Source organism: Lepisosteus oculatus, chromosome 15 (assembly GCF_040954835.1).
Source record: "Lepisosteus oculatus isolate fLepOcu1 chromosome 15, fLepOcu1.hap2, whole genome shotgun sequence".
NCBI lineage: Eukaryota > Metazoa > Chordata > Actinopteri > Semionotiformes > Lepisosteidae > Lepisosteus > Lepisosteus oculatus.
In genome coordinates, this window is record NC_090710.1 from 32,239,668 (window position 1) to 32,264,792 (window position 25,125).

A 25,125-nucleotide genomic window follows, 5' to 3' on the forward strand; every position below is an offset into this window, starting at 1 on the left:
CGCATACTTAGAGTAGGATCACTCCGAAAATAAACTAGACGAATATACTGCAGAAGAGCTGAAGTCAAATTTCCCAGCTCCGCTTCAACGTGCACATTCCAGTTGGACTCGAGGGACAACTGTTCTCGAGAACTGAAGTCACCTTTTCTTCAAACTACGTGGAAATAGCCAGCTTCGCCGTTATGATCTGAAGGTGTCTGTGTAAAGGTCAGAGGTTGTGAGCAATGGTCAACAACCCTCCTTCTTTAACCCACAGGTCTCAGAAGTATTTACAGCTGATCAGATCACCTTCAATGGATGCCACGCTCCACTGAAGCTTTACTCCAGAAATTAATTTGAGTTCCTCAAAGCCACTGGCATCCCATTACAGATTTCTTCAATAATTACAAGAGGAAGCCCTTGTATTTACCTGGATACTTTCATCAGTGAGGAATGTTGTCACCCATCAACGTTTCAGTTGGGTTACATTCACCGTATACAATGATAGACCAGTCAAAAACATTTTGCCAATCAGAACTTGTAATTAAGTGAGCAAGACATGAAGTTCCTTGGAACAGACTTGTATTTCCACATTGTCAGACTAAGGACGTGACTATTGAAGGATTCGTATACAAAGAGTAAAAAACTAAGGCAATACTTCATTGGCAGCTTATGCAACAGTGAGAATGGCGCGCTCCCTCTTCTTCCTTTTTCTCTTCTTTTCCTCAAACCGGTCTGTAGCGTCAGCAAAGAAAGTCACGTCTTCTTTGTTCTCAATCTCCCGCTGAAGAAACTGCAGGCCTGCTATGTTAAAGCCGAGAATATCCTGGCAGAAAAGCAGGACAGTGTCAGATCTCCTGCTGAGAGTTCTTCACAAGCTTTCACACAAATGCACAGAAATATCTCATAAACCCTTAAACTGCTGGTACTTTGTTTGGAGACCTGACTAAGAGTAAAAAAACATTTTAATGTATGACTACCCACTCTCTACCAAATGCAGGTGTATCTCAGCAAACCTTCATCACATATCTGACCTTATTTCATATCTATGCATAAAATATTGGCAATATAATAATACCAACACAAACTGGTTAATCATCTACAATTGAAAGCACTGAAAAACCCTGCAGTATTTTTTTCTTACTGCCTCTTCACTTTCTGCACTCTCAATAAGAACCATATAGTGTCTGTTTCCTGAAACAGTTTTGCAAACTTTAACAACTACAAAGTAAATTTACAAGATTTCAACGATCGCTTCAGTACTGGCAGACGGGAACACAGGGCTCACCCTTATCTGTCGGACTCTAGAGATGGTGTTTTTCCTCAGATCGTCAATCACTGTCAGCAGCATCTGACTGCTTGTGATCTGCCCAAAGTGAATCCTGAAGAAACATCAAGCATGATTTCGCTAGTTTGTAATGAAAGACAAAGGTAATACCAGAATGCAAATCAGAGGAGGCCATTCAGTCAGTCTTGCTTGTTGGGTCCTTTGACAGCTAAGTGGAACTAAACCTCTTTTTTTTCCAGCTTTTTCTTATAAGTGTCTAGAGTTTGGGCTTCAGCAACTTCATTGGAAAGCCTGTTCCAGACAGTCACAGCTCTGAGAAAACAAGCTATTCCTATTTTCCACATGAAATAACTTTACTTTCAGTTTCCAAATGTTACCACCAGTCCTTGTGTCATTACAGAGTGTTTGCCACTCCACCTATTTTCACAGTACAGCAAATTCAACTAGTCTTCTTACTGTACCAAAAACAATTGTGCCGCTGAAGATTACGCAGTTTCTCCTTGGTTAACGAGCTCTGATCCTCCTATGGATAGCATATAGACAATCTCTCTCCCAATGACTCTGCCTCAGCACCTGCAAGCTTCTTTCCGCTTTGATAAAATCAGGAACTCCAGTTTTTAACTCATGTTTTAAAGACTGAAAGAATACATAAAAAGATACAATATTCTAATATCACACTTTCCCTTTGGATCCGTCATATCTGCTTTTTTATCCATACATCGTTGTTTTGATTAAAAGACTGGAGCAGTAAGATTTTCTTTCCTAGTTTGGTGCTTTTACAAACTGGGTTAAGAAGCAATCATTAGCTATTTAAATCATATCAGTTTCAGCTTCTGTATTCTCCATTACAATATCTCGGTGTATGTGTGCAAAGTTGACACCTCCCACTAATATAACATCACCTCTGCTACCCACCATCACGATCACATCAGTTACTTGTGCCCATGTCTGCCGTAGGTGACTGATCACACACACCTACTATATTTTTAAAGACCTTTAAAAAACCTTTTTAAGAACAAGTTTTTATCTCACGTGGATTCTACTGTATTTACTCTCTAGCTTGGAGTTTAATTTTTGATATGTAGTACCATATCACCACCTCTTCTGTCCTGCCTGTCTTTCCAAAGAAATCTGTAACTGTTTCTCATTCTATCCGTGCCACATTCCTCTTCTATGACTTCTACGATGTCACAATACTCCTGCAATCAGAATCCTAACACAACTATCCATCCATCCAGCCAGCCATCTTATCCAGTACAGGATCGCGGGGGAGCCTGAGCCTATCCCGGCAAGCAGAGGCGCAAGGTGGGGTGCCCCCTAGACAGGACGCCCAGTCCATCACAGGGCACACACTCACACACACCAGGGCCAGCTCCCACAGAAGCCAAGCCACCAGCATGTCTTTGGACTGTGGGAGGAAACTGGAGCACCCAGAAGAAACCCACACGAACACGGGAAGAACATGCAGACTCCACACAGACAGCACCCCAGGAGCTGAACCCAGGGCCCCAGCTCTGCGAGGCAGCAACGCTGACACCTGTGCCGTAATCCAACACAAACAGCAGAACTACCATTCTTCTGACAGTCCAGATGACTAGACTTTCAGTCTCTATCTGATTGGAGTCCGGACGTCTATATTCTAATATTCTAATATCATCAATATCACCTGGATAACATCTCCATTATATATCTTCCATTATTTCTAAAGCAGCAGATTTGAACTTGATACAGGCAGGTGGTCCTGGAACCGGTCCTGAAACGCCAGGGCTTCTCGTGCCTTTGGATCTACAGTAAGAAGCCGACTCAGAGCGCAGGGTACCTGAGCAGGAAGAACAGGCAGCGGCAGACGAGCTCCACCTCCAGGCCGTCGCGGATGAACTCATTGAAGAGAGACAGCAGGTCCGGGACGTAGGAGAAGGGCAGGACCAGGAGAGACTCCTCCAGTTCGCTGGTGGGAACGCACAAAACACGCTGAAGCATTGGCGACTCGGAGACTGGACTTAGACATGGCACAGATAAAGATCCTTTACTGGACTTCGAAAAAATATTCTCCTACCTGGATCGGACTTTCCTGATCACATCTAAGACGTACTGAGAGGGCTAAAAAAACCAAGAACACAGGGCTCAGGTTAAGAAAAAAAAAACTTCTTAAGAACAGCATAGAATTAATTTTTTAGATTAAAAACACATTAAAAATGTATACTCTTTGCATAAAAAATGTCAAGATGTATATTATTACCATATATTTCATTGAAACCTGATTAACCTGAATAAACCACAAAGTTAAACTCACATCACCTGTAACAGAAGACCACAAGCGTAACAGTGCAGTTGAATGAAGCTGCATTCAACCAGCCCTCAAATTCATCAAGCAGCAGGACATCAGGACATGAGGTTTACAAACACTTATTGTCACATCTCACGAGCTACGCAGTTCTTGCAAAATATGCGCATTTAAAGAAATTAAGATATTCATAGTTACCGAGATGTTTCCAAAAGCAACAAGGATGGGGCTCATTGTAGGCGGCGGTAACTTTAAAAAAAAACCACAATACGTAGGTTAATTCTCATTACTATTTAAGAACAGCAAAGCATATTATTGAACCACCAATCCTCAAAATACACCAAGCAAAATGGAATAACCTGAAAGTTCACCTTTCTGCCCGCTGCGCTGCAGGCTGCACTGTGCTCCTCCAGCTTCCTGGTCTCCTCCCGGTACAGCTCCAGGGCTTCCATGATGCGCTCAGCCTGCGGAGAGAGCCGTGTCCGTTTCAGTCGTGTCCAGAGAGCAGCTGCAGCAGCGAAACACAACCAGCGCTGCCCGTGGCAAGCCCAGCAAGCCCAGCCCACACATCGCTCTGGACACGCAGGCAAAGATGACAACCACGTGGGAACCCAGTGACAAGACGTCCCAGTTCAACACGCACTTAGGAAATACATAAACGGCAACAAGTAGGAATTGTACAGAACATGCAAGTGGAAAAGCTACAATTAGCACGGCACTCCTGAACAAGCAAACACAAGTGGAAGTGAGCTGCAAACTGAGAAATCGGGGACAAGCTGCTCAGCCATACTGCTCCAGCCGATACCCAGGCATCTTGAAAGAAACAACCGGCTGAGATCCTCTGAACTGCTAGCTACTAGCCAGAGGGGCCAGACAGCCCTGTTCGTGGTTTGTATCCAGACTCACCGCTTTGACAGTTTCAATGGTCTTCTTCCCAGCCAGGCCTGCCTCACCCTGGGTCTCCCCTGGAACCTGAGGATTGAACCGCAGGCAGTGAGCGGGTGCGAGACCAGAGACTCAGCTCAAACACATGGGTGCTCACAGTGCTGGGGCTACAGCACTTCCCGAAAGCTCCTCTTTTCAGAACGCATCTGTGGTCCCCTTGGTCTCGTCCAGCGCGATGACAAACATTTGTCCTTCGCACTCGAAAGGATGAAATGAAGGCTATGAACTCTTAAGTCAAGATCATGACATTTTTCTTTATTTACAATGCAAAATCACTTTCAATTGTTGTTCGGAGTTCATGTATCTCACATTGCGCCTTGTGAAATATTTTATTCCAATAGAGAAAGGTTGTCACATTCACAATTTTGTATTACTCTGCTTACTTCATAGTTTAATTCAGTTGTAATGGGCCAAAGAAATTGCGATATGTCATTTTACAAACTGTGACGTTTCTAAAATATTACTTTGGACCACAGCAAGAATATTCTGCATAAAATAAGCACAAAAACAGAAGAGGAAATGGAAGAATTAAGACTCTTACCACTGGCTCATCGCCTTTGGCCAGGCTCTCTTCATATTCCGCCTCTCTTGCCTTGAAAACACACAAGAAGCAGAGATGCACAGGTGAGCTATTTTTTGCTTCTGTTCCCTTGTGGTCTGTGATCGTCTCAAACGGCCCCTCACCATTTCCTTCTCCTCTTCCAAGATAATGGGCTCCCTGGTTCTCTCCCACAGCCGCAGCGACTTGTCGTGAGCAGAGGACACGACGTAATCGCCGCTCGGGCTCACCGCCAGGCACCACACCTCCCGATGATGACCCTGACCACAGAGAAGACAGCGCTGCCTGAAACACAGCCGGGCTCCCGCACTCTGTAGAGCTCGCCAGCCTGTTACAGCACACACTGGGAGGTACTAACCAGTACATGTAGGCCAAAATAGGGACTCTGCGTTCTGCAGAAAGTCTTTGCAAAAATGTACTGTTTCTTAAAACCCCCTTTAAACCCTCTTTAAATTGAAAAACACGTCGTTTTAGACACTGTATCATCATCACCTCTAGCGTCTGCACATGCTCAAACTTGTCAGCGTCCCACTGCTTGATTTTCTTGTCCTTGCCCGCGGTGAAAAACAGGTGGGTTTTAGGGACAAACTGCAGAAACATGACACTGCAAAAGACAGAAAAGAAATCAGATCACCGAACCTTTCAGGATGTCTTCCTGACTTTTAAACACTGGATTGTGGTAAGGAAAGAAATAGAAGTATGATAAAAATAATACTGTGTAATAACATATTCTATTGCATAAATAGTGCACTCTGTAGATACAAACGTATTACCGCCTACTGTACTAGTTCTTCTGTTTAAAAGACACTCATGTTCATACCTGTCATCATGGGCAAAAAGGGATCTGTGACAATCTCCAAAGTCTAGACCCCAGATCTTGACATTTCTGTCCGCAGAGCCGGTAGCTATCAAAGCGCTATCCTAAAACAACATAGAAGGACTTTTAACTCCATGGGTAAAATAAAAAGTGTTGTATGCATGACTTCAACACATCCTTCAACACAATGACACAACAGAAAAACGAGCACTTACATGGGAAATATCCATGCAAAGCACAGGTAGTTTGTGTCCATAGAGAGACAGAAAAAACTATAAGGAAAAAAAAAAAGAGAGAGTTAATAAACAGCAGCATGTTTTTTCAGGCTCAAACTAATTATTTAAAATACTGACAAAATAATAAAATTTTAAACATTTAATTAGGAAATAGCTTAAATGGCATACAGAAACCAAAAATATTGATTATCCTTAATACAACAATATATTATACAGCAGGAGAAAGAGGAGAACAAGGAGGTCCGACGTAGGGAATGCTTAATCAAGCACAAATCTTAAGTGAGCTCGACCAAAATCCTTAGTATACACTCAAAGAGTCATTTAACGCCACTGTATGACTCGCCTAATAGATACAAACCGGAAGGCATTTCTAGATCTGAAGTTCTGCTGTTGCCAAGGGATTATCGGTTACCTTTCATGCCGACTGTGCTCTGATAATGCTCTTTCCTGGATCACACTGAGTTGCAAATCCAGTACTCACCACGAAGATATAACGGGAGAAAAAAAAAACATCTAACATACTATAGTATGCAACGTGCATTCAGGCCTCTGCTGTCCTGGAGACGCCCTAATTAATTTTATTGTCATTCGTTGCTTTTTTGTCGCAGTTACACTGAAACCTTGTTAGCGATGCGGAACTCTGGGAGAAACGTTTCTCTGCTCCCACCTTGAGAGTGTCGGCGTAGAAGACTTTCACGGTGCAGTCCAGCAGGGAGGCGGCCAGCAGCCGCTGGTCTGGGCTGTAGCGCACACACAGGACGTCCTCGTCCAGCTGCAGGGTGCGCGTGTGGCTCACCGCCAGCCTCCTGACAACACACACGGGGCAGGGAGGTCACACAGGCCGCGCCCCAGACTTGTGACAGGGGAACACGCCCCGCACACGCAGGATTAAAAAGCTCGCTGCCCTTCTGGAACGCCAGCTTCCACAGGCTTCACGCGTTTCAAAACAGCCTCATCGGCTCAATGTATTCTTATCCAAAAACAACATTGAACTGAAGCTACCAAGAATTTGTCTTTCGCTTACTAAGTCTGAATCAGGTGAGGGTCACATCCAAATAAAACACTCGCATGCAAAGAGTCATTAGGATTGTACCACAGAGGACGCCACAAAACCGATTAAATTGGTACCAGGTGAGGTTCGTGGTAGAACCTAAATACTTCAAAAGCTTCAGCGTTTGAATCATAACCTCCTTTTAAGTGCATGAACAGGAAAGAACATTCCCCGTGTATTGTGAAAATAATTTGATGGACATTTATGGGCTTTTATTGCCATGGTGTAGTTTAGGAAATTCGATTGTTTCTTACTTTGATTGTCCAGACTCCTTGTCCTTCACCAGCTCAAACTGCCAGAACTTGACAGTCTTGTCAGCCCCACCTGTCACAATGCCCCTCTGAAGAGAAACACACACAGTGAGCTGCCCAGACAGGCACAGCAACCCCACACTGCCTGTCTGAGCAGCACTGTACGGCAAACGTTTCACTTTTAAAGACCAAGACCAAGAGAGTCATGCAATTAAAAAGGCAACGAAGACTGATCACATCAACTTTAAAACTTCTTAATTAATATCATTAAAATTGCCATAACACTTTTGCCTTTTCTTTTGAAAAAAATGAATTACTTTTTCCAATTCAAGTCAATCACGAAACATCAAATATGGAATGAAGATTTTAGAAAATTATTGTTAGACTTAACCAGTGGCGAATGTAGATGTGACTAAAAACTTTTAAGACAAACTTCTCTGGAGCTATTACACAGATTCCTCTTTTTCAATTTTCTTGTCTTAGAGCAAAAATAAAAAATGCACAGATTACCTGATCTGGACAAAGACAGATGGACCACAGTGCGCCATTGTGGGCGTCTGTGGTCTCCAAAAGGCTGCCGGACGCCAGGTCAAAAATCTGGATCTTCCCACTCTGAAGACAGAACCACACACAGGACTTGAACGCGACAGGCTTCACAAACGCCACACAAATGGCAGCAACCTTGTCTTGCAAATAAACCCCACGTTTTCACTCTGACAAAACCGTTCCAGGTCACGAAGGGGATAAATAAATAAAGGATTCTGGGGACTCAGCTGTACACCCCCCACAGGAGACAGTACCTTGGTGCCAATCACGATCTGCCGGTCCCCGGGGACGAAGAGGGAGCAGAGCGCGTAGTCACAAGCCATCGTGCGGATCACCTGCAGAGTCGACCTATTAAAAAAACAAAAGCTTTTCTCCAGATGTGACTGTATTACCCAGCCACTTTCAAAGAACCTTAACAGCCTCGTCCTGTCCCTTACTGATGACATTGTGCCCTGGGAAATGAGAAGCGCAGACCATCCAGGCCACGAGGATCACAGGTGCAGCTACTGTACAAACTCCTTCGGCAGCCAGCAGCGCACTGATCCGAGGAGCCCCTTCAGCTCGTTCAGCTCGTTTCTTGAAAGGACCGATGACGCGATACTGTCTTCGATAACCTGACGGGGTGGCCTTTTCCATACTCTCACCGCCCTCTGTGTACAGAGGTGCCGGCTGGTCTCCGCTGCACAGTGAAGTCAATTCTGACTCATTTCCCCTCGTGTCCCTCAGGTGCGCGTTTCACCGTGGATCCTGAAGAGGTTCACGGGGCTGACCCTGCCTGTGCCTCTGATGTTTCTGAATTCAAAGGCTCTCGATGTTCTACATTTCTGATTTTTTAAAATGGATAAACTCTGAGCCAATGATGTGTAAGCACCACCCGCTGGCCCTTAAATGAACCCAGAATGCATTTCAATAAACATCCGAGTGCTTTGTACTGAATGAAATAATGTCCTGCGTGTAAGGGGACTTCTCAGAAGCGTCCGTTCAATACGACTGTCCTGCCCTGCCCTATCCCCAAACAAAGATCACAAGACATGCATCTGTATGCATTGTTTTGTTGGATTGAATGAGCTTCAATATTTTCCATTTTGTTCATTCAGCCTTCACATCAGCCCTGAGGCCTGTAGAGAAATGCAGCTTGATTTCACTGGGGCTGATCCTCCTGTGCCTAACTGTGTCACTCGGAGTAAAACTGACGCTCATATTTGAAATATTAGAAAGGAACCCTGCGCACGGAGTTGAGAATCTGCGATTACCGCAGCGAACGTGGCGGGAACACACTCCATGTTTCTGAATCCTTTGTGTCTGGATGAATACAGCTATGCGCCCCCAGCAGGCTCACCTGTTCCAGATTTTGACGGTCTCGGCGGAGGCCGACAGGACGGCGATATTGTCCGAGCTGAAGGCCAGGGTGCGCACATCAGTGCGATGGCCGCTCAGGGTGAGGCGAGCTGTTTTAGTGCCTTCTGGATTCCTCTCGGTGGTTTTCAGGGAATATGACTCCACTGTATTGTTCTGGAGAAGCAGAGCCACCTTCAGCTCCCCCGTGGGGAACAAAATACAGTCCACAGACCTGAAAGAAACAGGGAAAAAAACGCAACGAAGCTGTTAATACGGCAAAGCGATCGGATGGAGGCAAGCTGGCTGGTCAGGATTCAAGTTAAAGTTCAGAAACTCATTTATTTACAAGTCTGCAGGTCAAAACCGCACGATGCTGTATTCAGCAAGAGCACCTTTTTTTCTGGAGTCCAGATATCCTGTTGCATATTCGAAAAGGAGAGAGGAATAACATTTATAGGATAATCACTTTGGTGATTAATTCAAGTGCTGCTTAATCCAAACGAATAACCGTTGAGCAATACGAGTAGGAGAAGTGTTTCTTCCCAGCCTTTGGACTGACCTGATTTTGGCAGAGGCCTTAATGTGGGTCAGTCTCTGGATCTCATCCTCCAGCTTCCTCTCCACCAGCTCCTCGGCAGTTTCCTTCCCGTCCCGAGACCTGAAACAAGTCCAGTGTCAGAGCCACTGCTCGCTGCATTCCCCAGATCTGCCCTGCACCCCTGCTGCAGTACTCCGCTAAACACGACACCGGGGGGCTGGCTTTTAGGCCAGTGTGGACATCAGGGTTGTTTTATTCGAAAGACATGGACAAGAACTCAAGTGCAAGGTCCCTTGTTTTTCCACTCCTTGAGCCTAGGTTTTGAACACAGGGTACAGAGTGTGTAACTGTCTATACAGCGCGTACAGAAAGTACTTGGTTGATGCACCTTTTGTGTGAATTACAGCCGTTTATTCTTTTTGGATAGGTCTGTACCAACTCAGCACACTAGATTTGCAATGGGACAGGTAAAGGTGATGTTTCGACTGTGGAGCCTTCTTCAGAACCTTTACTTGTTGCTTCGCAGGCTACATACTGTATGCTGATGCAGCTCCCTACTTCCACACCTAGATAGGGCCGTGTTTGCACTTCCCTACTTACAGAACCACTCCAGCTCAGCTTGCAAAGTGGCTAACAAAGATCAAATAAATTCTGATTTAATGGGCCTCGATTTCAGGCTTTTAGGTCACAAAATGTATTACTTTAGAAATCGTGTGTCCACTTTCTATAGGCATTGCATACATAAGGGATCTGCAAGCATTGAGCTTGATGCATTTTAATCTTGAAGATCCAGAAAAGGGGAGGGTTTTAAAATACAGCCTACTGGTTTCACTGCAACTCACTTAGCTCTTTTCTTTGCCTTCTTCATTCTCTTCTCTAGTCGCCGTTTAACCTCGGCTTCTGACAGGACATGGAACACTTCCAGAATTGCATCAGTTCCCTGTAATGACAGAAGACCCCATCCTCTCAGTGCACGCCCTGTGAAACTCTGCCTTCACAAACACTCTGGGGTTGGAAATGGCAAAAGGAAAAGCTAATGGATGTTTGAAGCTGACTGAAATGAATAAAAACCATAGGACAAAAACTTTTTGAGTCCGCAAATTGGCTTTAGCTGATGTAAGGAAATGAAGAATGTATTTCTGTCTGATTAAAGTCCTGGAGAGCACAGACAAGATGGGACTCACATGACATGCTAACATTCTGGACTTCAAATCAGTTGTCATGGTCACAACCCTGTCTCTTCCATCCCTCAGGACTGATCCAGCTTTCTGACAGCTCAAGATTCGCTGAAAGACAAAGATCGTGTTAATAACAATAACCAAGATCATACTGCAGGAGCAACTGTTTAGCTGAACAAACAAATCTGGAAAATCATTTTGAAAATATACTGAATGATACTGATGCAAAGATTTTGTCAGGAACTAATATACAAATACATATAAGGATTAAAACTGCAAAGTTTAATGTTGTGAATGTTTGGCAAATCAATGCCTAGATAATCACGAGAGTTACAAGCAGGGAACTGAGATTATTAGCGTTCAAGTAATAGCCTGAACTTAATGTGTCCTTTATTTCTCAAACCAATAAATTCTAACTGGACAAAAAGCCTAAATCAACACAATGAAGAGCCAAAGAATGCAAAGAAGATATTCAGTGGTATACGGACATAGACTGTGGTGCTGCTACTGGTGGACCAGTAGGTGATGCTCTTCTCTCTCCTCTCTCTCCTCTCTCTCCTCTCTCTCCTCTCTCTCCTCTCTCTCCTCTCTCTCCTCTCTCTCCTCTCTCTCCTCTCTCTCCTCTCTCCTCTCTTCTCTCTTCTCTCTTCTCTCTTCTCTCTTCTCTCTTCTCTCTTCTCTCTTCTCTCTTCTCTCTTCTCTCTTCTCTCTTCTCTCTTCTCTCTTCTCTCTCTTCTCTCTTCTCTCTCTTCTCTCTTCTCTCTCTTCTCTCTTCTCTCTCTTCTCTCTTCTCTCTCCTCTCTCATTTCAAATAAATTCTCCACTATGGTGGCCAGAGACGTTTGGATGAGATCCTGACTATTTGGTCTTTACAGATACCATGGCACTTTTTTTTTATTGGTGACTCAGTGGCGCAGCAGTTAGCACTGGTGCCTCACAGTGCTGACCCCGGGTTCAGGTCCCGGGGTGCCGTCTGCCTGAAGTTCGCATCTCCTCTGTGTTCCTGTGGGTTTCCTCCGGGTGCTCCGGTTTCTTCCCACAGTCCAAATCCCGGCAGGTAAATTGGCTTCTGGGAAAACTGGCCCAGTTATGAGTGGAGTGTGTGCGTGTCTGTGTGTGCCCAGTGATGGACTGGTGTCCCACCCAGGGTGTGCGTGTCTGTGTGCCCAGTGATGGACTGGTGTCCCACCCAGGGTGTGCGTGTCTGCGTGTGTCCCGTGATGGACTGGTGTCCCACCCAGGGTGTGCGTGTCTGCGTGTGTCCCGTGATGGACTGTGTCCCACACAGGGTGTGCGTGTCTGTGTGTGCCCAGTGATGGACTGGTGTCCCACCCAGGGTGTGCGTGTCTGTGTGCCCAGTGATGGACCGGTGTCCCACCCAGGGTGTGCGTGTCTGTGTGCCCAGTGATGGACTGGTGTCCCGACCAGGGTGTGCGTGTCTGCGTGTGCCCAGTGATGGACTGGTGTCCCGTCCAGGGTGTGCGTGTCTGTGTGCCCTGTGATGGACTGGTGTCCCGTCCAGGGTGTGCGTGTCTGTGTGCCCTGTGATGGACTGGTGTCCCATCCAGGGTGTGCGTGTCTGTGTGCCCTGTGATGGACTGGTGTCCCGTCCAGGGTGTGCGTGTCTGTGTGCCCTGTGATGGACTGGTGTCCCATCCAGGGTGTACCCCACTTTGCCCCCGTTACTTGCTGGGTAAGGCCCTGGGTCCTCCGTGACCATGTACTGGATAAAGCGATTCTAGAAATTGAGGTTGGATTAATAATTAATTGGTTTGAATATGAATGATTATTATTACCTCTGCTGGATTCTCATCCAGCTCCTCTTCCTGGTCATCCCGATCATCCAGCAGTGCTTTTGGTTTCTTCACCTCCGGCTCCCCCTCTTCCTTGTTCTGAGATGGAAACAGATGCATTACTGTGCGGCAGCAGGACTGGTGCCATGTGTTAGCTCGCCACATGGGAGATGTTGAAACCCGTCTGAACAAGCAACGACACAAACAGCTACAGAAACATGGATAAAATCACTTATAAGCCAGAATATAAAGACCATCCTACTCAAGGTCTTGTGAAGATGACATAAACAGAAACCTTGCTCATAGCATACAAACATCACGCTGGAATATCAAACAGCGGTCAGCGAGGACATGATGATGAGAATTTTATATGTTCTGCTTCACTTTTTAAAAAAATCACCAAGTATCAGTTTGCCTGATTGAGAGCATTTACCTTTTTGGCACATTTTTATTAAATAACTATTTAAATCATGACAAACTCCACACTGGACCTCCTACATTTAAACATAAAGAAGGCGAAGACAGGCTGGCTGTTGTCATAATCAGCTTTAACGCCTGTTTTACCTCCTGCAGGTAAGTGATGTCCCAAGCTCTCAGCTCACTGTCGGCAGAGCCAGTGACAATCCTCTTCTCCTCGTTTAGCAGCACCATTCCCCAAACCTACAAGCAGAAAAGGTTTCAACAATCAATTCACTCCGGGTGCACACATTAGTACATCTTAGCACTATTCCTGAAAACAATCAAAACTATTTTAATTAACAAAAGCTCAAGTAAAAAGTTCTATATATAAATCGGATCAACCACAACAAAGACAGAAATATCAGTGACAACGCCTGTTATCTGTGCCCTGTCGATGTATTTTCAGAGTTTTTTTTCGATAAAAGGAAGCCTCACCTCACTGCGATGTCCAACCATGGTTTTAAAACAGTGCTGTGTGTCCAGATCCCACCATTTCACAAAAGTGTCCTTGGAACTGAAATAACAACAGCAATAGTAAGGCAAAACACAGTCATAATTATGATCACTGACTATTACAGCAGAGCAAATAAGAAGCTTAAAGTGCACACAATATTTTTAACAGTCTGCAGACTGCTAACAGAAAATAATGAGGTTTAAATTTGTAGATCCCCCTAAATCAACGGCTTTAATAAGCTTTACCTTGTAACGAGGAGATTCCTGTTCTTTAGGAACAAAGCTTGTGTGATGGCGTCTTTGTGTCCCTTCAGGCGGTATAAACCACATTCATTGATCACATCCCACACGATCACATCGGTGTCCTGAAGTGCAAAGGAAGCCCAGGCTCAGTTTACTGCACGCACACTTTCAAACACTATAATGAAGAGGCTCCAGGGACTTACTACAACAAAGCAGTAATGCTTTGTAAAAAATACTGAATGTTATAACTTTACTTTTTCAAAGACAGTTTCAGTGTGATGGCTGCACAGGCTTAAAGAGAACGTAACTGCATACTTCTAAGATTCAATCTGATTTAATAAAAATTCATATCCCAACAAATGGGAGGAAGGGTTAATGCATCGTGCTATAAAACAAAGGCTTGATAACAGAACATAAAGCACATCTAGAGGATTTAAAGAACAGCGTTTGAGGAGAGCACTGTGATCTAGGAGGGTTGTAAAGACGAGCACAGCAGAGAAAAGGCCTGGCTTCTTTGCCTGTGTGCGCAAGTGGCAGAAGGCGAAAGGCCAGAAAGAGAACTGGTGTCTTGTAATCGATTAGCTTACCTTGGCACCTGACACAAGTCGCGCACCGAGCTCATCATATCTAATGACAGTGACAGCCGACTTGTGGCCGTTGAAAGACACGTTGCTCTCTCCACCGAGGAGGCTGAAGATCCGAATAGAGCCATCCTCGTAGCCCACGGCCAAGTGGATGCCATCAGGAGAAGGGCAGAGGTAGGTCACCTCCTGCTTATTCCCCTTAAGAATAAGGACCTGAAAAGGCAGGAGAGGGTTGACGTTTGCCACAATAACCCATTCAGACTTCCGAACTGTCAAAAAACTACCCAGATCTCACAAAATCAAAGCATCACAAAAACGTTTCTCTGAGTGAAGTCTAACTTCCGAACATGAAAACGGCAGCAGTGCATAAAACTGAAATATTCTGTGCCAAACACTGAGAAAGCTAAGATGACCTCTTCACAATACTGTGGCACAACAAAGTTTCAGGACTAGAGGAATCTTTTGTGTCCCATATTTCCCTCAGAAAAGAAAACGAAAGGCTCGTCAGGAAAAGGAAAGTGCTTGTACGACCCCCCTCCTCACCTTCTCTGCTTTGCGGACGTCCCAGATAAAAACATGCTCGCAGGCTGCGACAGCTACGTATCGGCCCTTCTCTCCTCCTCTCAGGGTGACGTAAGCGATGTTGGCCTTCTGGCTCCCGATCACGCCGAAGACAGCGCTGGCGGCGAACCGCAGGTACTGCTTCGTCAGCCCCATGGCGACACGGGCTCGGCCACCGCGCTGAGCTGCCGCAGGCGAGGCAGAAAATCAACACCACAGACACAAGCAGGAGCCAGCTGCAAACGTCAATAACCTGCTGCACCGGGCTGCACCCAACCAAGAGGTAGTTAGACAGCAACACCAAAAAGAAAATCATTCGGCACTGCTTGATATGTGGCTGATCTAGCCGTTCATGGTTATCCTTTCAAACAGAAATGCATAATAGGCGAAATTATCACTATAGTAAGTATTTCAGAAACAAGGGGAACTTCAAGGCAGTCACTGAATTAAGCCATTAAGAGAATATATTTCCATTCCCAACTGAAAAATAAAAGAAACACTGGTCACTGGCCATTCAAAGTTGTGCTCAGTCAGAGCACTAATAATAATAATAATAATAATAATAATAATAATTGCTTACACTTATATAGCGCTTTTCTGGACAGTCCACTCAAAGCGCTTTACAGGTAATGGGGATCCCCTCATCACCACCAATGTGCAGCCCCACCTGGATGATGCACACCAGCTCTCAGTGGGGTGGAGAGCAGACTGATGAACCCAATTCACAGAGGGGGATTATTAGGATTATTAGGAGGCCATGACTGGTAAGGGCCAATGGGAAATTTGGCCAGGACACCGGGGTTACACCCCTAATCTTTTCGAGAAGCGCCCTGGGATTTTTAATGACTACAGAGAGTCAGGACCTCGGTTTTACGTCTCATCCGAAGGACGGCGCAAATTTACAGTATAGTGTCCCCATCACTATACTGGGGCATTAGGACCCACATGGACCGAAGGGAGAGCGCCCCCTGCTGGCCCCACTAACACCTCTTCCAGCAGCAACCTTAGTTTTTCCCAGGAGTCTCCCATCCAGGTACTGACCAGGCTCACACCTGCTGAGCTTCAGTAGGCTGTCAGTTGTGAGCTGCAGGGGGATATGGCTGCTGGATAATGATGCGACAGATCCTCCTGTCAATTCACTTGATATGAACGAGGATTTAAAGTGGCTGGAAGGGATGAACCTCAAGTGGTCTGAATAGCTGAACCATGTCATCGAGCAGGGGACTGAAGTTCTGCAGGTGTGGAGCATGACTGGGGTGAACTGGCCACGGCCTCCGCCGTGAACGAGCAAGGAGAACCAGGTGACTTAAAGCAGGCGTCGCAGAGCACTGCCAGAGGGAGAGACGTTTCCCGTCTCAACGGGAAACAAACAGTACATATCCAATGGAAAACATTTAACGTACTCGGGTTTTAAGAAAAGCAAATACAGCAGAAATGCACCGTCCCCCGGGCAGCTGACGGATAGCTCTCACGGTTACAAGAAATATCAATCATGACATAAAGGTTCTTGGAAGGTCGCCGGGACTTGACAGCCAGCAGAGTCTGCGGTGTGACTAACAGTGAGCGGAATACAAGCACACCCACATGGAAAGCAGTATTATCGCTAGAATCACACTGAGTCCTGCAGTGAGGTCACCGATCCCGGTCCTACGATTTGGGATCTCAATTTCAGCGGAGGTCTTTTCTAAAGCGAATCCTTCACTCGGCCAGAAGGTTGCTTGGACAGAACCTCTGCCGAGCTTTTTATCGACCCAAAGCTTGGCGATTTTAAATCGCCCGAGAAACGTAATACTTAAAAAGACAACCTCCTTCGCGTTTAGGAAATGAAAACAATCAGAGAGTTCCAAGTCGCAACCATCATCATTAGGTCCATATCGGCTCAATTACTGAACTGAGTGCTCAGGGTAAACACAGACCAGCAGGTAATGTGGTTGTGCCTTGTGTTTAACAACGAACTTCAGGAAAGCAACAACACACAACGCAGCGCATTCACTCTATACAGCAACGGCACACTGCAGTGTGAAAACTCAAGACATGCGCCCACAGGCTCTGGACGGACCCACGTGTGTAACACAGCAAGGCCTTCTGAGCAAGCCAAGAACAGAAAACGTTCAGAATATTTCAGCACGATAATTTAATAAAGGCGATATTATCACTTACGTTGTGATGTGGAAAGGCTGCGTGCTCTAATTCGTCTACTGCGGGTATTTATCTTGTACAAGCCTACCAGCTCGGAGCGAACTTCCTGCGCCGAGACACCGAACCAGGAACCTGGGGAGGCGTTTGAGGTCGATCACTCTGTAATCGTTCAAATGAGTTAAGAATGCGGCATGGCATCACAATACCTAGCATAACCTTTTATATTACTGCATTTTATGATAATATATATATACACACACCTTGTGTTTCATTTCAGACTTTGTGTTTTCTTGCTGTTTATTCGTTTTTCACTTTCTGGTGCGGGATGTGTTTCATAGTTTGATTACTCTGGTCTGTTATTTTATTTGCTACAGAAGAGATTGTAGAACAATTACCATTTCATTAGGGAACGAAAAACGGAATATTAAAACGATAGACATGAATTTAGGAGTGAAAATATGAAGATCAGGTTTTCACATATTCAAAAATGGATCCTTCAGATGGCTAAGAGTTTGATTTTTATGTGAGGTTTAATGGCGTGTGTTTTTAGACTAGTGAGTACCACCTAAATGATCCCTAACCTCTGTGCTTTTAGGAAGTGATGAAGTTTTTTTATTGTGAATCATCTGACTGGGAGCACAGCAGGTATCTGTAGTAAATGTGATGGGGATTATAATTGCCAAATTGTGTTTTTGCAGAAGGATATGAAAAAAATAACTCAGCGCCGTTTGCGTAACTGTTACGAAGACCGGAAAAATGTTTTAATTTAAGAGCAATTCAACTTTGAACTCGCAAGAGATTCTTTTTTTACAGTATTTTGGAGAAAAGACTGGTAAGACCCACCTCTTAACGTGTTCTTTACATTTCTGTTGCAATTAAGATTTGGGATGATACAATGAAAGAGAAAATTCCCATCGTCGCAGTCTGATAAATTGTATTACACAAGGTGTAAAATGCTACATACGGAGTCCTGCTATTTCAGCATATAATGGTGGCAGACAAGTCATTCAGTGGTCAGTGTGGCTGAGCTGAGTTTTAATAATATTTTTAATAATGATAATAATAATTTTGACTAGTGAGTTCATGGCTACAAGCGCGTATTTTATTCCAGAGGCTCAGTAAGCGAGCATTCGACACTGCTGCATTTCGGAAACAGGCAGCTGTTTTCGGAAACACGTTATAAAGTTTCACTGTTTTACGTAAAAATCGCACGCCGTCACTCCGCAAAACCTACACAAACAGATACAACCAGTACCTTGTAAAACCCAGGGTTGTAGAGCTGTTCCCCAATTCATTGTTATTGGAATTCTTTAATGACGTTTTCTAATGATAATCAAACCGTGCCCGTTTTAAGATTAGGGAAACTACGTAGTGTTTTGATGTAAAGACATAACAAATGTGCGTCTGCATATTCGCACAGTACACGATGAAGGCTGTAGCTCTGAAGTTTTAAAATCACCGTATTTTATACTGTAGCTGGGTGGAGAGCTTCAAGGAAACAGTGAAATAGCATTGAATCCGGGTTGTGTAAGAGCAAACTAATCCGAGGTGGCTGTTATTTAAGCACGAATGGTAACATTCTAGTAAAATCGTTTACTCTTTAAACTATTTTAAAGTGATTTCATGTGGTATGCAATGCTAACCTACATTTACGTAGGTTATTTGTATACGTTTGGGAAATAAGCACGCTTAACGCAGACCCTAGCGTTTTAAAGGATTGACATGTGTACTGTGCGTGTCTTCGCAGTGTTTTCACGGTTAATAGAACTGCTTTTAACAGACCATAGGTTATTGATGACAACAGTGTAGGGGACCCTGAACTGCACACCAGAGGGTTGCGGGTTCGAGCCCCAGGTGGGACTGTGCAGTCGTACTCTGGAGCAGGCGCTGCTCCACCTAGATGCCATCGCTGGGCAAGAAAGGGGCAGAGCTGAACGAGATGTGCCACAGGGTGGGGTTCGGTAGACTGCACTGGTGTAATTAGCGTGTCTGTACTCTGCAAATAATAATGTCAAGGAGGTCGGTCACTTAAGATTGGATTTGGTGAATTTCTGAGTCAACTACAAAGTAAATAAGGCTCAATGAAAGTGTTTCTGTTTTGCTGCTATAATAAGTTTACTGTGCAGCGTGCCCTTAAAATCTCATTGGTGTGCTGTAACTCGGTGACTGTTTCTGAGCTGGCCAGCCATCAAATGAAATACGTCAAAGTCTGATGGTTACATTTAGTTTTTTTTTAGTTGAGCATTTAGTTTTTATTTTCCACTTTTTATTTGGAAAGTGGATAAATCACAAGACCGTTTTACCTCACAGATGGAAAAGAGCAGAAATAGAAATAAGTGTTACAAATTGGGTAGTTTGAGAACACAAGGTGTTTTAATTTGCATTATGCAGAAGGCTTTCCTTCAGAGGATCTGCAAACACTATATTTTTTCACATGGTGGATATAAAAATGTCTAGATCTACATTAGATTCTTTTTTATCTTCATTTGTGTTAACGTACAATTCTAGCAGGTCATCTTTCTCTATAAGAATGTACAAAGGCTTCAGTGGCCATTCCTGCCCATTCAGCATTTGTTAGACAAATCGGTCATAGGACACATTTATTCTAAGAGTTTTCTCATCTTAGTCACTTCTAATGCAGAAAACCCACAGGGCAGCAATCTTGTCTTAAGAGAACAAGTACAGTGTACGCATTTTTCTTGAAAACCTAAAACTAGCCACTTTATCTGCCAGGAAAATTCTAGTACTATCTTGAAATACGTATTTGATAGGATTGGCAAATTGTGAAAGAGAGAAGAGCATTCACAGAGCCACAGATTAATTTATTATAGCTCTCTGACTTTATAACAGCTCATTCAACCACACAGAATGCAGCCTAAATAGTTCTTTAATTCTTTAACTCCTGTAACTCTTGGTACACCGGTAGTCAGAGTTTGAAACCTAAGCTAAACAAACCTAAACAAAAATATCTCTACTGTAGTAAGATTGTCTTTATATAAATACTGTATATATATATGCACTGGCATTTATGACTAAGGTGCCTAATGGACAATCTTAACACAACCTGCCTAAGAAAAAGGTGGATTTCATTGTGTCTGTGATAAATGATACCTACTGGCTTTTAGAGTTTTAAAGGGACAATGTTATACTATGTCAAGAGAAATACCCTAATAATAGTCCTAAATGTCTATGTACTAATTATCCCTGTTCTTTTCACCACAAGAATTGAGACTTTAAAATCTGTAGTGCTGGTTTGGAATGATTACATCTGGAACAGCACTTGAAGCTTGAGATGTATTAAATAATCAAGGTTACATAATCTAAGACAAAACATTTCTTTGAGAACAGAGATTATTATTATTAATAGGTGCAATTATTTGTCTTAGGTTTGCAGTATGCTTCCTTTTTTCCCACAATGCCTGCTGGGTCAACACCGCAGCTATGGTGTGTTTATGGAGTCCAGTCCTTTTCTGTCTCCGAGTCCCAGTTTGTTTCCATCCCTCTGGAGCCGGAGAGCAAACCTTCGGCCTCGTCTTCTCGGCGTCCGGGCAAGTGCAGACTGAGCCCTCTCTCGCGGGGCGGTGCTGGCGAGAACGGCCCTGCTCGCAGACGTCTCCCAGCTGCCTGCACTGGCCCCGTCTCTCTCTCTCTCCCCCTGTCGGGCAGGCGGCGGCGGCGGCTCGGCCCATGGACCCCCTGGGAGCGCGCTCGCAGTTCCTGGACGTCCAGACCCTGCCCGGCTGGGACCAGCCTCAGGAGGGGGGCGATGAGGCGGACGGCCATCGGCCCCGCAGCCGGGCCGGCCAGGACAGGCCCCCCTCCTCGCCGTTCCCACACAGGGACGACATCAACCGGAAAATCATCCTCTTGTAAGTTCGCCCGCTCTCTTATTCTGGACCGGCCACGCTTCGGCGCCGTCTGACTTTGTGCCTTTGTGACTTTGTGTACGGGGGTTGTACCGTCCGTTTTGAATGGCTCCATCTGTATACCGTACCTCCCAGTCTCTCTTCAGCTCTGCGCTTCAGACACAAGTTTAAGTCCCAAGCCTTCGCCAGCAGTAGTGGCGTTATGTGGCGGTCTCGGTTCAGGGAAGAGAAGTGAGTTGAGAGAGGTGCACGGGCTTTTGAACAGGAGGAAACGTGGCTGGTGATTGGCTGTGATGTCACCAGGTGGAGTGGGTCTCCCTGCCCTACAGGTCCCGGATTGGTTGATCGTCTTCAGATGATCTGGACCATCGTCCAGATGTGCCTGTGGCTCTGTTCCACGCCAGAGGTGGACGTGCATCATGGGAAGCACTGTCCCGAGAGGTGCTGCTTATCAGTCAAGCTCAAGCTTGCATTCCAGGACACAAGGGGCATCAGGATAAGGGGCCTCACTAAAAGTCCACAGCAACACTTAACTCTTTAATTTATTAACAAGCTCTGCTGCTACACGTTAGACGCTGAATGTGGGAATAATTCTCGAAGAATGTCATTGTATGCCTTAATCATTTAACTGGAATAATCTGAGACCAGTCACATTATTGAAATCCATTTGAAATGCATTTCATGATGCCCTGTGCCACAGAGTAGTAACTCGCAGAGTGCACTGACAAACTTTATCTGCTAGAGAAGCTGTCAGCTCATGTCTGCTAGATTGCCCTTGTAAAGCAGTGTGTAAAGCACAGTGATCTTTGCGTCTGTTGATTCGACAGATAGATGCTGTCAGATGTTTGGATCTGTTCTTCAGTTTTGGTTCTGCTCGAATCATCAGTCTGCTGAGAATATTATTTTCTCAGTTGATTTGCTGTAGGAATTGTCCTATCATTCATTGCATTCGTTGAAAAATGTGTGTAGACTGGAGTGGTCAAGCATTCGTGCATTTCAAGGACAATATAAGCATGGACCTGAGCAGCATCTGGCGAATTGTAACTGATTGATTTCTGTTCCAAGCTTTCTCTTTTCTGTTGTTTTTAGAGGGGACTCTCTCTCGCCAGAGTCAATTACAGACTTTTGTTTTGTGCAATTTTGTGATGTTAAATGTCTGTCTGTTCTTCTCTTTCGAGTGGTGCAGTCATAAATTGCAGGTCTTGCAAAATAATTAGGGCTGCTAGCCTTGTGCCCAGCCTCCAACACAGAGGACCTGGCACCCATATCAGGAAAAGGCCAAGCCATTCGGGAAACAGTTTTGGTAAACCAAAACTTTTTTCTCTTTAACCTCTCTCTCATATAAGGGTTATTCCCAAAAATTGCTTGATAACTTAAAAGCTTTCAGGTGAACCTGTATTTTCTGGGCCTGGCAAACAAATCCGGTTCACTTTCAGTGTCAAGACAAAACATGTGGTAATCCCATGAGTCTGTGCTGCTGCTCGTAGCGCTGGTATTGGTCAGGAGGGTCACATGTTGTAATGGGGACGTACTACTTGAAAGCAGAAAATAGATCTTTATATTTGCTTTTTCAGATTTTTCAGAAAACAGACCCACTACCCTGAGATTGAGTCTCACACTCTACCAACAGAGCTAGGCGCAATCCCCCTAATATATTGATCCACATCAATAAACTCAAAATATCCCTCTCTTTTGTTTTTATTTTATTTAAAATCCAAATCTTTTATTTAGTGCCTGTTATTGAAGCCCTTTATTTTCTGATCTAATGTTAAATTAGAATTAAAAACCTGGCTTTGAACCAAAAATACAATTCATAAGTAATACTTTAATTGCCAGATTTCACTTTTTACTACAGGAAATAAAAAAGAACATTTGAAATAGATAAAATATTGGTACAGTTATTTATTTTATCTTGAACACAATCCCATGTGATTTTAAAATGGCGATTTACAGGAATTTTCATTGTATCTCAGGCACACATTTTTTTTCTCTCATACCAATGCCACATAAAGCTATGCGACTGTTTCAGTGTTTAAATAGCTCTCCTCGCAGGCTGGCCTGGAAGAGATGACACAGTGCCAGGATTAGTCACAAGATAGTTGAATGCACTAGATGTCTGCCTTTCAGGTTCAAGTATCATTTTCTGTGAAAAAAGCAAAGGAACTGAACAATTGTTATGATTCTGGAATAATTGGTGCGTAAAACATAAAGCCAAAAAAAAAATGGTTCCAGCTCGGAATCAATAAATAAGCAATAGTGTGGCTCAGAATGCTTTTGACAGAGCCAAACATGCTTACCTTGTGCATCTGAAAGAGGTCAGGAATGCGTCCACGTTCAGGGGCTCCCACTTCTGTCTTACTGCCTTATTGGTTTTTTTCCAGCAACGGGGACGTGGCTCTCTTGAACTGCACTGCCATTGTGAACACAAGCAATGAAACCCTGACGGACAAGAACCCGGTGGCTGACAGCATTCACAGACACGCGGGCCCGGAGCTTAAAGAGGAGCTGCTCAAGCTGAAAGGTTGGTAGGGCGGCTCTGAGGAGTGGGATTCTGCTGGTTGTATTCGCGTCCTTCTGCAGGCAGAGAGTTCAAATTCCTAGTTTGGAAACTAAGCTGAGCTGTCATCCAGACCGCTTAAAAAACGAAGGACAATCTTGTGATGTGCACAGAAAGTCTGTACTCGGATTCTTATGTTCTCTTTCTGTGATGCATTGAAATTATATGATCTTATTGGACGGAATTGTTGTTCTTGGACTTGATGGATTTTAACATCCTAGAAAAAACATTCAGCATTTGGTGGTGGAATTCATCGTTTTCTGGAAGACATGCCATTACACCTGCGGCCAGTCTGGAGAGTTTTGCAGACAAAGCAGTTGTTAAGAGGGGGTTTATTAAGCTCCTCTGGCAAAGTGGTACCGTGTTTTATTCGCTTAGTGAATAATTTATTCTATTCTCTGTTTTTTAGAAATCCATTTAAACGTCTTCTGCGTTAAATCTTAAACTCAATCGAACGTAAGAAAAGATATTAAATCTATGAGAAAAATATTTTTTATGTCACGCCACTGTTCATACTATTTCTAGCAATAGATAGAAATTAAAAAAGGGGGAAAATGTGTGTGTATATATATCTTGGTGCATCATGTGTCTGGATTGTGTTATCTACAAAGTCTTAAAGAATAAGTCAATATTCTTTGCTAAATTATATAAATAGATTGTGTGTTATTGGGTTTGGTTCTGTATTGCCTTTTTATCTGCTTCATCTGGTGCTTGCTCGTCACCCAGAGGTGTTTAAATATACAGCAGCTGATGTGTAAGCGAATGTTTTTTCATGGCTCATGTTAGGGTGCCGCACAGGTGAAGCGAAGATGACGAAGGGGTTCAACCTGGCCGCCCGCTTCATCATTCACACCGTCGGGCCCAAATACAAGGCGAAGTACCGGACGGCGGCGGAGAGCTCTCTCTACAACTGTTACAGGAACGTCATGCAGCTGGCCAAGTAAGACTCTGCGCCTCTACGGGGCAGGATGTGGTTTCGGGACAGGCTTGACGCCTGTAGGTGCTCATCCTGAGTTCTGGAAAGATCCGATGTGCTGCAGCCTTCCTTGCAGCAGAATCTGCCTCTGTTTGTACTGGTCTCCTTTTACTGTCTCTTTACCCTCTCAGTTCTGTTTAAACCTTTAAATAACTTCCTCGTCGTAATAAAATGGTTATACCCTACTCAAAGTCGCAGCTGCTGTGTCAGTGCCAGGATTTAAATTTATCTTTTAACTCCTCGTGACTCCTAAATGGACGACGACGCAGTCTGCACTGTACACGATTCAGTCAGCTTCGCACAGTCTGAAGAGGCCTTGTGCTGATGAACAACAGTTAGGCTTATTAATTACACTAAGCCATGCATTACATCGCTGATTAATGTTGAGGCCATAATAGCCTTGATGTGGAAAATTAGTATTTTCTAAACAGAATGAGATTAGTTTTCTTCCTAACTGCCCGTGTCTGCTAAAATGTCTTGAGCA

At 44.4% G+C, this 25,125-nt stretch overlaps 2 protein-coding genes across 4 annotated transcripts in view; one reads left to right on the top strand and one right to left on the bottom strand.

Annotated features, from left to right (window-relative positions):
- Positions 1-501: 501 nt before the first annotated feature.
- Positions 502-17,399, bottom strand: wdr3 (WD repeat domain 3). Of its 2 annotated transcripts, none has more exons than XM_069179230.1 (27): positions 17,264-17,399; positions 15,086-15,283; positions 14,546-14,755; positions 13,962-14,080; positions 13,698-13,776; positions 13,368-13,463; positions 12,807-12,902; positions 11,017-11,118; positions 10,675-10,772; positions 9,854-9,952; positions 9,296-9,526; positions 8,211-8,304; positions 7,921-8,022; positions 7,414-7,499; positions 6,776-6,914; positions 6,088-6,144; positions 5,876-5,976; positions 5,548-5,659; positions 5,181-5,315; positions 5,038-5,088; positions 4,458-4,523; positions 3,923-4,015; positions 3,750-3,800; positions 3,324-3,367; positions 3,087-3,215; positions 1,268-1,361; positions 502-805 (listed from the first exon to the last, which is right to left on the bottom strand). In XM_069179230.1, exons 2-27 carry the CDS (start codon positions 15,257-15,259, stop codon positions 650-652), a joined length of 2,814 nt encoding a protein of 937 aa, XP_069035331.1. In that variant the 5' UTR covers positions 15,260-15,283; positions 17,264-17,399; the 3' UTR covers positions 502-649. The 2 variants fall into 2 exon arrangements, with proteins under 2 accessions (XP_069035331.1, XP_069035330.1); XM_069179229.1 differs by having other exon boundaries at positions 15,086-15,288.
- Positions 17,400-17,857: 458 nt separating this feature from the next.
- The window catches only part of gdap2 (ganglioside induced differentiation associated protein 2), a 32,989-nt gene continuing 25,721 nt past the window's right edge, over positions 17,858-25,125 (top strand). For both annotated transcript variants that reach the window (XM_069178910.1, XM_069178911.1), the window contains exons 1-4: positions 17,858-18,074; positions 20,909-21,111; positions 23,490-23,629; positions 24,452-24,605. In XM_069178910.1, the coding sequence (XP_069035011.1) occupies positions 20,930-21,111; positions 23,490-23,629; positions 24,452-24,605 (476 nt within the window). In that variant the 5' untranslated portion in view covers positions 17,858-18,074; positions 20,909-20,929. The remainder of the gene's footprint in view (positions 18,075-20,908; positions 21,112-23,489; positions 23,630-24,451; positions 24,606-25,125) is intronic.